The sequence below is a fragment of the Neodothiora populina genome (genome assembly GCF_041146345.1).
Source record: "Neodothiora populina strain CPC 39397 chromosome Unknown canker_contig_9, whole genome shotgun sequence".
Lineage (NCBI taxonomy): Eukaryota > Fungi > Ascomycota > Dothideomycetes > Dothideales > Dothioraceae > Neodothiora > Neodothiora populina.
Window position 1 is genome coordinate 230375 of NW_027191407.1, and position 13976 is coordinate 244350.

Sequence of the window (13976 nt, forward strand, 5' to 3'; positions counted from 1 at the left end):
GTTATATGACGCAGATACAAAATGTGCAGGATGATTCCCCATACACGCGCTCTGAGAGGAGACCCTGTCCTCTTCTATATTCTTATAGCAGAACTACTATTTGAATAGATTACTCAGTGCATGGAAGATTATGGTTATGATTTATAAAGCACGGAGTAATTCAGAAATGATTGTATATCGTATATTCGACGAAATTTGGCGATCATGTCACGATTGATATGCTCGGTAAAACTTGAGTGATTGTATATTGTAGCAATGAGATGCACTGGGTGTGATTTCTGTGTGCATACATCTTTACCCCAAGAAGAACGCAAACACGGCAAACATGGCGTTATGTACGCCACCAAGGTACTTTTTTTATGGATAGCAGATGCAATAATAATTGCAGGCAGTCATGTCAGAGTAATAAGAGAAACATTGCAAAGATCACGTATTCAACAACCACTTCGATGCTAGTCCCACGGCGATCGCAGTCAATATGCCACCAAGTAAAAGGCACAACACGTCTGCTCAGCCACTTCCATTCAAATCTGACCGGAGCGCAACCCACACACCAACAACATAATGTCCCGGTAACAATCCCAGTATCAAAAGTCCGCTACGCATCCTCTTCTTCCACGCGGTGGAAGACCCGACAAACCAATGACCACTTCGCCAAAGAAGCGCGCGTGGCAGGCCTGAAGTCCCGCGCGGCCTTCAAACTCCTCGAGCTGGACTCGAAGCACAAAATCTTCCAACGGGGCGGCACAGTGGTGGATTTGGGATACGCACCGGGGAGCTGGAGTCAGGTTGCTGTGAATAGGACTTCTCCTGGCGGACGAGTGGTGGGTATCGATATCATACCTGCGCAGCCGCCCCGAGGCGCGAGTTCGATTCAGGGCAATTTCTTGAGCCCGGACGTTCAGGCTGAGGTCAGGAATTATGTGCAAGACTACTGGAAGGGGAGACCGAGGAAGAGAGGCGTTTTGGCTAGGAGAGTAGGAGAGGAGGGAGGCGCCGACGAGGGGGTATCCGAGGACGAGATGGAGACCTTGTCTAAAGGCATTGTTGACCTCGGTCGGGAGGTTGTCTCCTGGACATCAGAAGTGCAACCTTCGACACACGAAGCTGCAGAAACGACGACGAAAGCACAAGAGAAGGCAAGCGCAACGCCAGAACTGGATCAGGCCGAGAAGGACGAGCGCGATGGCAGAGTCGTCGATGTGGTGCTAAGTGACATGTCCGCGCCATGGGAACAAATCACCGGAACATGGATCAGGAGCGTTAATAACCCCTATCGCAGGATGATGAACACGAGTGGAATGCCATTCCGGGACCACGCAGGTTCTATGGTGAGAGAAACTTCCTCAATGCGTCGACCTTCGTCCCTTTGGGGACCATCCGCGGATGACTAAAAAAAGCAAGTACTAACGTGAAGCCGAGACTAGGACCTTTGCAACGCAGCCTTGACCTTCTCATACTCCACCCTTCGCACTGGCGGTCACTTCCTGTGTAAGTTCTACCAAGGCGGCGAAGACAAAGCCTTTGAAATGCGATTACGCAAGCTATTCGAAAAAGTGCATAGAGAGAAGCCCGAATCCTCTCGTAGTGTAAGTTTTAACAATTCCTACTCCTCCAGTCTTCTCGCCTCGCCTGCGACCTACGAAGAGTTAAAATTATATCATATATCGTGGCTAATATCATGCTCAACGAGAATACAGGAGTCAAAGGAAGCTTATTTCGTAGCCTTGCGCCGCAAACCAGATGTAGATCATGACTTGGTCTTTCCGGACGAGTACTGATCTTTTGATCGCTCGACTATACTACTGTTGTATTGAGAGCATGTACAGAAAGTACTCAAAATGCACTCACACACACCTCAAGGGATTTTCGTCCGTCTTTTCCTGTCACACATGGTGGGATGGACCGCTTGGTTGGTTTCATGACACATCTTTAGCTTCGAAGCTACAGGTCTATCTTTATGGTCCTTATATGTTTTAGCGCCATTCGGCGGCCCAAGTCGTCTGTCCCCGTCTGAATGGCACAATCTCAACTTTACCATCTGATGAGGTGAGCAAGTCCTGAATCTTTGCCCCGGCCCGTCTCAGGACGACCTTCTCGTTCCTCTCGTCGGATGCGTTATAGAATTTCCTTCCGAAGCCACCGAGGAAGCCCTCGAGAGTCTCCTTGGTAATATCTTCAGCTTTCAGAATGCCTTTCTCAATGCCCTGCTCAAGTGCATCCACAACCAGGCCCACAGCATGTGGCTGCGTGAAGACTCCTGCGGCAACCTTGTCACCTCGCTTGCTGATCGCTGGGTGAGGTGCGCTGTCTGTGCCGAGGAAGAACTTCGGGTTGCCCGAGGCAGCAGTCTGCAGAAGGGCCTTCCTGTCCGCCGGCGTCTTTGCCACAGGCTTGCAGAAGCAATGTGGGTCACCAGCCCAGTCGTCCACTATTATGGAAAGGTGGTGCGCAGTGATGGTAGCAGAGACAGATGGCCCACAAGCCTTGACCGCTTCTGTTGCTGCTGCAGTAGTACAGTGCTCCAAGATGATTCTCAGCTTAGGGAATCGCGAATGCAGATTCTTCAACTGTGGCAGGAAAGCTTCCTCGGCGGATAGGACTGTAATGTCGTTCTTCGGCGAACCAGGCACTTCACCGTGCAGATTCAAGACCATATTCTGGCGCTCCATCTCGGCGAACACAGGATAGAAAGGCTCATAGCTCACAACTCCAGAGCTGGAATTCGTAGTAACACCAGCAGGATAAGACTTGATACCCGTGATACCTGCCGCGGCTGCTTCTTTGACCACTTCAGGCGTGATTGACTCGTGAAGATAAAGAGACATCAGGAACGTGACGTTTGGGTCCAGAGCTTGTAAACGCTTCTTGTAATCGAGAGCGTGCTGCACAGTGGTAATTGGAGGTACCAGGTTAGGCTAGCATTGTCATGAGCAACACATCCAAGTCATGCGGCAGACACTTGGTGCAGAAAGCAACCTACCATCACGAAGACAGTGTTCACACCTCCTTGCCTGATCGTAGGCGTGACGAGTTCCATCATTGGGCCATCACGAAGATGGACATGGAAGTCTGCCGGGGCGGCAATCTCGACACCATCGAATTTCTGGAGAGCCATTGTAAGAGACTAGAGGTGTATAAGTCAGTTATGTTCTTCCGTCTCTCAAATAAATTGTAATCTGGCATCCGAATTTGATGTCTAAGGGAATAGACATGGACTCTGCTTCGCGCTCGAAGTTGGAGCACACGGGAGGTTGCAAACAGGCGAATCGGACACATGATCTGCGTCTACCATCTCTCCTCAGAATCGACACCTACCTTGGTCAGATTCGACGTCTCCCAACTCTGATATTGCAAATACGTTTGACTGTTGTCTAGCAAAAGCCCTTCGGTGTGTCTAAATACCTTACTCAGATCGCCTCCAAACTTTTGAGCTCGCCAAGAAAGTCGGTTGGCTCATAGAAGCAGCATAAAGCTCGGACGTCACGTCAAGGTCTCTATACCTGCATTAGGTAATAATTCGTGACGACACCACAAACTTACAGATGAGCTGGAATAACGAGGTTGGCACGCTTGACAGGCCTCTCGAGGTAGAATGGATCATGAAGTAGCTCGATCATGGCTCATCAATTCTTGGTGGCGGCTCCAGTGTCTATACGTCTTGCCACTTACAGCTGCTCTTCAAATATGATCTATCCAATTTACACAGATCAGTCACGAACAGAGCTACCTTCTATACCGAGGTTTCCTCCGTCAGTCGTGTTCTTGCTTACGTGGTGTGGACTTACACTAGGTCAGCAGAGGAAGGCTATATCCATGGTTCATGATCGAACATGTACAACATCCACAGAGAAACCATATTCGACCATCGGCTGAAGCTGATACTTACTAGCCGCACATGACAGATCTAGTTGTTTGCTTTACATCGCTTTGTAGTACCTACCCGAGACCGGTGGGCTAGGGCTTCGATGCTTCAATGGCTACCATATACACAGGCGTTCGGAACGCTGCAGCCTTCTCGTGAGCAAGCCACAGCAAGCGCCTCCTCTGACCTACCATAGTCGGCCACGGTAATCACTACATTGGCCTGGATTCCATATGTTCGAGCAAAATTTTGGTCCTGATGGTAACACATCAAGAAGAAGATTCAGAGCTCATAGGTAATTGTTATACCCCTCCGCCACTACTTTTCAATATGATGCAAGCAGGAGCAAACCTTGATCATGTGGCCTGGCACAGATGCGACTTTCAGCCATTGATACTTCGGAACGTAGTCACTGATATGGCTGTGCTTTGTACAAGGGGCCAGCAAGCAAGCAGATTCAGCCTATAATAACAAAGGCCTACCCGAGCACTGATGCTTGTGCAACTCCAAGCACTACCACCATAGACACGCCGCTCGTAAATATACTGTTCCAACTAGCAAGCCACCTGGCTATATTAGGGGGTGGTTCTCCCTCTCGTAGTGCCGGTCTAAAACAACTTACCCGGCCTTTACGCTGCATGACTTCTCTCAAGCCTTTTTTGTATCGAATTACCGTCCTGGCATGTCTGGACCGAAGCCCGAATGGTTCATCTCGCGTGGAGCCGGAGTATACACTGCCCTCATTCCCGCGGATGAGCTCCCACGCTCTATTCAATTGAAGGGCGTCCCCCGTGTGATGGCGGTCGACGAAGTTGTGGGTATGGCCTTCGTCGCCGAGACAAGATCCGCCAGGCAATGCTTTTCTCTGGACGGGGGCCCATCTGCTGCGAGGGCTAGCCCAAGCCTTGCTTCCACCACTGCATCCGCAAGGCTACCTCATACTTCGGAGGAACCTAGTCAGAGAGTCGTGGTGGGCAAAGGCAAGGCTCCTGAAAGGGAAGACATGAGCCAAGAAAGTGAACGTTCAGCAGTAGGTCTGGAGAAATTGAGCATCTTGTATCACGCATACTGAAGTAGTTTATAGATTGCCATAGCTTCTGCGTCACGTACCCCTACCGCTGTCATCCCAGCCAGATCCACTTTGAATCCTGTAACGCATCCTGTCGACAGTTTCCTCGTCCAACGCCCACTTCCTCCCTCAGGGCAGGAACCAGATGAGACCAAGAAGGTATACTGCTCTTATTGGATTCGCCACGGCGATTGCGACTATATGCAGCAAGGTTGCAAGTACAAACACGAGATGCCAGGTTCCTTGGAGGAAATGAAGCCACTGGGCTTCCGCCGTTGGCCGAAATGGCGTGGCGAGGATCAAGTGGCGAACGGCTCTCGTGGCAGATCAGGCGCTTCTCGAGAAGTCAGAATAGAGAAAAGAAGTAGATTCTTCGGCCCGGACGCATCTCAAGCTCGAATTGCTCCCATCAGGGAGGGAACCGCGTTGGATGCAAGTAGTAAAATGGTTGACTATAAGGGATTTAACGAACCACATCCACGCATAATAGAGTATGGCTCAACTGATCTCCTTCATCCTCGGACTGAGGCCACCACTGCAATCGCTACTGCTGGACCAGCACGTCAGCCAGCAACACGGTCGACATCCAATACAATCACCTCCCGAGTCGATCATGGCAGATCGTCACGTGGCGACGAAGTTGCCTTGCCGAAGAAAAGAAATGGTGGGTTGACGCTCATCGATCTTTCTGATGCCGAAGAGGAAGAATCAGACAAGCATCTCTCCGCAGCCACACGCACTGCAGAGCGTGGAACCTCGTCTAAAGTGAAAAAACGGACCTCGCACCTCCCATCCTTGTCCATCTCGTCCTACTCGTCGGACTCCGAAGGCACACATGGCCCACACACCCCCCAGAAAGCCGCCACGATGGCCCCCTCAGCAGCGTCCAAGGTCCCCGGCGTCTTTGTCCCTAGGGGCGAATCCTCGCACATGCATCAAGATCGATTCCGCCGCTACCAGCAGAGTCGTCCAGCTCCTAGCTCCGCACGTGGGTCTTCCTCTTCGTCTCCCGGACAGATGCTTGTCAATGGACCTGCGAAACCAAGAAATGGGACCGGTGATCAGATGGAGAAAAGGGCGATAGTAGATGAGAGTGCAGGTGGCGTTGCTAATCCACGCACAGCGCGTGGCTTGAATGCTAGTATTCATGCTAGCCCTGCTCTATCTGACTAGTATGCAACGATACATCAGGAGCAGTGGCCAAGGGCAAGCTCTCTGTTCTTTCACGATCGAGGATTTGGTACATTTGTGATGATCAAGATATCAATTGGGCTTCATGGGGGATTGTGGTTGATCTGATGGCTAGGATATGAAAGCCTTGGGCCTTCGATACTGAATGCTATCGTCGAATTCTTTTGGATGCGTGCTACATTTCGTTTTGGTGATAGACGTCTTCTACAACATTCCAACCCAAAGCTAATTGCAGAGCGAGTGATGATTGGACAATCAATAACTGAAGTCAGTTGCTTGAGAACGTGCACTATGCTTATGGACCTTGCATACGACAGGACCTTGGTTGGCGCAGCTCACTACAAAACACTTATCCCAGCAGTCCCCTAGTAAGGTCTATTGCAACAGATAAGCCAAGCAGACTCACAGGCTACAGACAGATAAGTATATGTATCGCCCTCATCCACATCTTGTTGTCTATTCATCAAATCCGGAAAGACTTGAGCATCATCTCTCAAGCCAAAACCTGCGCACAATTGAACTTGTGATCAGTCTGTAGATAAAACCTTTCCAACCCCAACCTCCAAGCGAGGATACAACTTTCTGCATCCTACACCTTGCACCCACAAGGTCAGATGCACTACTCGAGTTTCGTCCTGGCCTTCGTGGCCATCCAGGACTGGGTCAGCCACGGTATTGCCGTCTCTGGCTCGGTCCCTGCCTCTACTCGTGAGGCAGCCGCCAGCGCCGCCTCCCTCCCTCTTTCGCCCAATGGTTCGGTTCCCAAAAAGGGCCGAGGTGCCGCTGAGCATTGGCTGTCTGTTCACCGCAGTCCCGTTAACAGCGGTATCTTGCCTCGGGGAGCGGCTACTACGTGTTCGGTCTCCATTGCTGGCCCTGCCAGTACCTCGTCATTTTGGATGCCTGCGATTCGCCCTTTCGAGATCTTCGCTCGGCAGGATGATGGTGAAGATGCGGCTGCTACTCCTGCTGTTGCTGTGGAGACTGTGACTATGCCTGTTCCCGAGCAGACTGGTCAGGCGAGCGATGGAGAGCAGGTTGAACCTTCCTCTACTTCTGACGAGGGAGTTGTTGCTACCGACTCTGCTCCTGCTTCGGCCTCGGCCACCACCGATCGCTCTGGCCATATGGTCATAGATCCTTCTCTCAAATGGGCTTTCGTCCCCATCCCTGACCCCAGGACAGACAACTCTTCCTCAAATATCAACTCCACCGTGGTGCCCACAGACGATACCGGCAAGAAACTCGCCAAGATCCTCCCTGCATCTCTGCTGCCTCCCGCAGCCGTCTTTCTCGCGGGTCGCTGGGCCACTCTTCGCTGGCTGAACATCCGCACAGGAATGACAGCAGCCAAAGCCGCCGCGGACTCGTCTTCGTCTTCCTCGGTCTGGAACGCAGTCACACATGCACTCTTTGACTCATCTGAAATGGCAGGAGTCAACGCACAAAGCGCCGACCACGCGGCGCTGATCGCCAAAACACTCGAATGGAAAATCAGGGATGAAGCAGAGCGATACGCCGTCTTCCAGGGTGGTCCGATTCCGCATCTCAGCGACGAGACCCTCGAGGAAATAGTCCTTGACAGCGACGAAGCGGTGGCAAAATCCGTGACAGACAATGCCTGGAGAACGGAGCTGGAAACCGCGCTTCGCGGCGCCAAAAGCTCCACCACACTGGGAAATGGAGACTTGTTGCCTGGCGCTGCCGACGCCGTGCAAGGATTAAGGAAGCCCCAGGTCGCCAAAGCACCGGATCTCGAGACAATCCCTGAGGAGAATGCGGATGGTACTGGGCCTGAGTGGGCGCCTGAGCCGAGACCTGTGCCTGATCCCGTAACTGATTCCGAGTCGGAGTTGTCCGATTTCGAACCCATGCCTCAGAAGTACAATCCTGAATGGGATGCGGACAGCGATGCTTCTGGATCCGGCGACGAAAGTCCTAGTGACGCTAAATCTCAGGACAGCAAGTCGGACGATGGCAAGTCGGATGATGGTAAATCCCAGGACAACAAGTCGGACGATGGCAAGTCAGATAATGTAAAATCAGTTGACGACAGTGACGCCGCATCTGAGAAATCCGCTCCAAAGGACGACTCTTCGTCCTCGTCGCCATCTGAGCATGAATCTCCCGGCGAGCCTTCTGATTCTGGATCGACAGGTGACGGCAGCTGGAAAACAGACGACAGTGGAAAGGACACCGGATCCGAGTCTGGGAACGATGCTATATCGGAGAAGTCCTCCCTGAAAGACTCGTCGGCGTCACCATCTGAGCATGAATCGTCTGGCCCGTCGTCTGAGCATGAAACATCTGGCCCACCTTCTGAGCATGAATCATCTGGTGAACCTTCTGACGGTAGCTGGCAAACCGACAGCAGCGGAATAGAATCTGGATCCGAGCACAGCAAGGATGCCACCTCTGAGAAATCTTCTCCGAAAGACTCGTCGTCTCAACACGGGTCTGCCGATGAGTCTGCAGGTGAACCAGCTTCTGATTCAGGGTCAGCGGGCGATGGTAGCTGGCAAACCGACAGTGGAGAATCTGGCTCGGGAGGATATGGTTCGTCTGCTCCCGCTTCTCCGCCGGTTGCTCCTGCTGTCGCACCACCAGTTGTCGCACCCGTGCCCATTCCACCTCCTGTCGTGCCTGTCGTTGTTCCCATTCCTCCACCCGTGGTTCCCATCCCTATTCCTGCACCTGGCTTGCCTATTCCTCTCCATATCCCTCATCCTCATATCCCTCATCCTTCTCTTGGTGATGCTCTCGGTGCGTTAAATCCTTTTGGTGGAGACGGGTCCCATGATGATCACGATGATGATCACGACAAGAAACAGCACGGGCATCACAAGGATCATCATGACGATGACAAGAAGCATCATAAGGACCACGATGAGGACAAGAAGCATCACCAGGATGACGACGACGGCAGGAAGAAACACGACGATGAGGACAAGAAGAAGCAGGCCGAGAAGGTCGCGGAGAAGCAAAACGACGAGCAAGAAAAGCAGCAAAAGCACGAGGATAAGGAGAAGAAGGAACAGGAGAAAGAAACGAAGAAAAAGCTCGAGGGAGAGAAGGAGAAAAAGCACGACGAAGAAAAGGAGAAAAAGCACGAAGAAGAGAAGAAGATGAAGAAAGCTCAGGAGAAAGAGCAAGAGAAGCAGGAGAAACAGAAGGAGAGAATCCTGAAACAGAAAGCCGAAGCAGACGAAAAGAAAAAGGAAAAAGAAGAGAGTAAATCCAAGAAAAAGCACCACTCATCCACTACCTCTACTTCGAGCTCACAGACCGACAAACACCACAAATTGACCTCAGCGCCCAACGCGACCTTCACCTCGTACAAGCACGGCAAAAATCCATTGACTCTTTCCACCTCGACCACAACAACGACCAAGGGGCACAAGAAAGGCCACCACAACAACGCCCGCAGCCCAACAACCATCAAAATCGACCTCTCCATCCCCATCACACTCGAGACCGCATTCCAAACCCCCAGCATGACCACCAAGCCCACCATAAGTACCCGTCCCTACACCACCCCCCGCTACTCCATAAGCCACGGCCGGATACACCAAAAGTACCATCACGAATTTTCATTCACGATCTGGGGCGCGAACTTCTCACCCCCCAGCAAACCCACCGATGTACCAACTACCCCCAGGGAAAAAATCCTGCATGAGAAAGAACTCGCAGGGTACATCATGCCGCGCGACATGTTCGGAGCGTTAGACGCGTGCGGACAGCTGCGCCGATTCAGGTACTATGATCACGAGCACGGACTGGACTGGCCTTCGCCCAACGACACGGCGAAGCAGGTCCATGACCGCGAGTGGCTCACACGTCCGCTTCAGCTCAGCGAGGGCGAGAAGCAGGGTTCTGAGCAGTGGTTCGATTGGGTCGCCATGGGCGCGATGCAGATACATCTCGAGCACAAGAAGGTGTGGCCCCCACACTGGAGGTTCCAGGATGAGTGTGTTGCTGAGGCCATGGAGAGGTTGGGCGGTCCTCTCGTTAAGGTTGTCTATAATAGTTACAAGAAGCACTCGAAGCTGAGAGGCTTTTTGGGGCTGGGAGATGAGTGGAAAGACGATGTCGTTCAGTGAGGATTTGCTCCTTTTCATAAACTTTTGGGATGGTTTTTGTGAGGTACTGTCTCTTTCTGTTTTCTTGGGGATTTTGGACTTGGTATTCGCTCTTTCTTGTATTGGACTTAGACTTTAGAGTGAGATACTGTTTAGACTGTTTCTTTCACGGTCATTTCTTGTGATAGTAGAGAGTCAAATAATTATTTTTAAAATTGTACTCAGGCACACTGTTGATCCAACCTCTGGAAAAGTTCTGTACACAATTAGATTATTAATGTCATTATTGTCTGCGATCGTCAGCTTCGACATCTCAACATGTCGTTGAAACATCAGAAATGTCAAAAAACCCGCATGCTACATGTCTCCACTCAGTATATCCTCTTCTCGGGGCAAGAAACCTTCCTTCTGAAAGCATCTTATTAATAATTTCATCCGCATCCCCCCACATTATCAACATCTGTTGCCCGCATCATACCGCGGCCACACTACTTACCTTGAGCTTCATCACTTTCGAGTCCATCTTTACGGATATCTCCTTCGATCGATGTCGTAGTGTCTGCAGACTATCGCATGCGAAAGGAATCACATGGAAGTCCGCATCGTGACACATGCTGGTTCGCTCCAACCGACGCTCCACCTGACACTGCCCATTATGATAGTCATCACCCCCAATCCAACAAGGAGACTGACGACGCCGTACACGTAGGCGTGTCGTCGCCGCAACCCTTGCAGTTCCGCAACCCACGTACTCACTGTAGTCAAGCATCCGCAGAACCCATCCATTGTGCCTTGAAGCACCTGGCAGCCTACTCGTCCACCGCCAATCATGCCCCCGACCGACAATAGCGAGATGTGCTGGATGTCGTAGCACATGGCTTCTATTGCGCAGCCGAAGATGTTGACGGTGAAAGTACCGAGGGGAAAAGAGCTCAAGATCGGATTGAGCTTGATGGAGGCCACATAACGCAACAGACACCCCAGGGGAGCGAATACCAAGGCGAACAGCACCTCGCCTCGCCATACCTCGTTTGCCCAGGTGCCTCGTGACGAAGGCCCACTCGGTCGATCAGGAGGCCAGATCGCGAGAAAGACTGCACCTAGCCAAGCGAGCGGCGCTATCACAAGCACAATTCTGTCTAAGAAATTGCGAATGAACCTGAAAGGCAATGTGGGTGTCCATGGGTCCAACGCGATAGCTATATGCGCACCGACGAACAAAGCGCCGAGGGATAGAGCCACTGTATACAACATGACAGCAAGAAGAGCAAGGAAAGAATAGCCTCCATTGCGGTGCACGGTAGAGGTGAAAGAAGGGGCAGCGCCCGCCGTGTACGGGTGATTGACCGGCGTAGGTAGGTTGTTAGAGAGAGCGAGGAAAACGTCGCGCTGGAAAGACGAGAATGAGGTAAAAGATCCACAGAATCCAGTAGCTAGGCCGATGTATAAGGGAATAGACTTTTTGACCTTGGCATGGTTCTTGCGGGCGGCTGCTTCATCGTAATCTTCGTACGCGGTCTGTTTCTCCCGTAAGACAGAATGGCGGGAAACATTCCCCCATTCTTCGCGGAAGACACGTCTATCCTCGGAAAGAAAGCCCATGAATAGAGATCCGGCGACATTAGCCCACGTCACAGAGGTAACGAGTGGCGCACCAGGATAGAATGTCAGCCATTGCATTCCCAACCGTGCCAGTGTTCCGAGGATAGAGAAGCAGATCAAGTAGGAATAGGTGTACAACGTGGTAGCGAGGCTGGACAGCGGTGGCAATGTTGACTCAGTTCCAGAGAAACTTTGTCTTCTCGCAAACGAAGGCGGCGGCAGCGCGGATTGCTGTGAATGATCAAGAGACTGACGATCGTCCTCCATATGGCGATGCATCTCCCATCCAGAAGTGTCACTCCTATCTTGGACAGGTTCGGGAGCATCAAGCTCGTCGAGGCCACTAGGGCCAGGATCGTGCGGTGAGCGAGTGGTGGCCGGGGCGGTCTTCTTGGACAGCCACTTGCCCGTGCTCGGTCTCGAATGCTCTTCCTCTCCATCTTCGTCGCTGTGTTCGACGTCCCCCCATGCCATCGGTACTGTGTCATCTCCGCCGCCACGTGAGATTGGAGCAGGCACGGCGGATCCGCTCTCATCTCCTGATCCATGTCCGGATACTCTCTTCTCTCGGCTTTTTCTCTTCTGCGATCTTCCTCTTGCGAGATTGGAAGCTCCTCTTGGCGGCGCTTCGATGTACGACTGCCGCTCTATGCTTGGAGTCCCTATACGCGAGGGCGCAGCAGGAGGAGTCAGGTCATGCTCATCCTCGGGGACTCGGGAGGAGGGCTGGTGGCTGCGAATGCTGGCACCGCTGGCTGGTCGCGTGCGTGATGGACCAGCGACGTCGGTATTCTGCTGTTGATAACGATCATGACCCGAATGTGGCCTGAGGTGGTTCTGGGAGGAGGACGGTGTGGAACCAGCGCCCTCAGGCTGCGGAGTGGACCGGCGGACAGCCTTTGCGTCGAGGCTTGACATAGAGGACTCGACCATCGCTTGGTTGATTGCTGTTTTGGCCTTGTTTATTTATTATCGTCCATGCGCCCGACAAGCGGGGCTTACCACGACAGTCCCATGGAGCAGTATATGTTGGATCAATGCGCCGACCAGAGCGGAAGACTCAGGCACACACAAAAAGCATACAATATCAGTACTTTAGTATAAACACCTTGGGAGTTTTGGTGGTCAGTGCGGCGAACAGTGTACTGTACTTGTACCTTGCCGTAGCGTGTGCATCCTGTATCTGCGTTGGGTTTGGATTCCACACGCTTGCACTAAAACAGATCAGGTGATTGTATAACTACGGATCGGTCCGAGCATTTGGAGAGATCTCCAACTGTTGCATTTTGTGGATGAACCTGTGGATCTTGTGGATCTCTTTTCAGCCTTGATCAGCTGCCGAGAGCCGGATAGGAAGAGTCCATCAAACACTATTCACTAAGGTAACCACATTGTCTATTGTAGTTCCGACGTCTGGAATACTTGCCTCATTGAGCGACATCGCTTACTAAAGCACAGAGTCGTATGTAGTATGAAACTATGCACTTCTCTATGGGGGAAGAGATTGGCTCAAATTCACGAAGGGTAATCCGTCACCGCCGTCTTCAGAGGCCTTTGCTTTCCAATTGAGGATTCGCGTATTCAAGTAGCAATTACTGAACATATTTGTACCAAACCTCACATGTTATATGAGTTCTGCTGGACCATAGCTCAAGCATAAGGTAAGGTAATTAAGGTAAGGTACCTTATGCTTTAAACACTTAAAGCGTGTGACGGCTTCGAGTCGCGTATAGCATGGTCCAAGCTCGAATCCGCAGCTTCTACCAGGACGACTAATTTCGTGCACAGATCATCGTTACCTCTGGACGGTCGTCCCTCCCTGATCTGATGCATGCCATGTCACTTTTCGTCGTACTTGAGTGAACCCATGATAACAAAAGCGATGAGAAGACTTTGTTAATCCAAGAGACCGACTGTGTCCGCTGAATTTCTTCATACAATAAGACTACCACTCCGAATATAGCCGGTCGCGAACGGATATAGTGCACGCACAATGAGGTCAGTTTGCGAACATCCGGGTAACATACACATAATACTAATATGTCGTAGGTAGCTTTGCGATGTTGAGCAACAGAATTTGTATCGTGGACTGACATTGAAGTACAGTGACAAATTCTTGAACACTGTCGTGGACACTGTCCCGATATCTTATACGACCCCTCAATTTCCC

At 51.6% G+C, this 13976-nt stretch overlaps 4 protein-coding genes across 5 annotated transcripts; 2 read left to right on the forward strand and 2 right to left on the reverse strand.

Moving 5' to 3' along the window:
- Nucleotides 1-449: 449 nt before the first annotated feature.
- On the forward strand, nucleotides 450-1781 carry AAFC00_007234 (uncharacterized protein; the record flags this gene model as incomplete). 2 transcript variants are annotated; one of them, XM_069347860.1, is made up of 4 exons in its annotated part: nucleotides 450-1219; nucleotides 1283-1331; nucleotides 1428-1589; nucleotides 1701-1781. In XM_069347860.1, 4 exons carry the CDS (start codon nucleotides 450-452, stop codon nucleotides 1779-1781), a joined length of 1062 nt encoding a protein of 353 aa, XP_069201911.1. The 2 variants fall into 2 exon arrangements, with proteins under 2 accessions (XP_069201911.1, XP_069201912.1); XM_069347304.1 differs by having other exon boundaries at nucleotides 450-1331.
- A 195-nt stretch (nucleotides 1782-1976) lies between these two features.
- On the reverse strand, nucleotides 1977-3118 carry AAFC00_007235 (uncharacterized protein; the record flags this gene model as incomplete). Its single annotated transcript, XM_069347305.1, has 2 exons — nucleotides 1977-2918; nucleotides 2984-3118. The coding sequence occupies 2 exons, from the start codon at nucleotides 3116-3118 to the stop codon at nucleotides 1977-1979; spliced, it is 1077 nt and encodes a 358-aa protein (XP_069201913.1).
- Nucleotides 3119-4547: 1429 nt separating this feature from the next.
- On the forward strand, nucleotides 4548-6107 carry AAFC00_007236 (uncharacterized protein; the record flags this gene model as incomplete). Its single annotated transcript, XM_069347306.1, has 2 exons — nucleotides 4548-4895; nucleotides 4950-6107. 2 exons carry the CDS (start codon nucleotides 4548-4550, stop codon nucleotides 6105-6107), a joined length of 1506 nt encoding a protein of 501 aa, XP_069201914.1.
- Nucleotides 6108-10789: 4682 nt separating this feature from the next.
- Nucleotides 10790-12739, reverse strand: AAFC00_007237 (uncharacterized protein; the record flags this gene model as incomplete). Its single annotated transcript, XM_069347308.1, has 1 exon — nucleotides 10790-12739. The coding sequence occupies one exon, from the start codon at nucleotides 12737-12739 to the stop codon at nucleotides 10790-10792; it is 1950 nt and encodes a 649-aa protein (XP_069201915.1).
- Between the last annotated feature and the right edge of the window lie 1237 nt (nucleotides 12740-13976).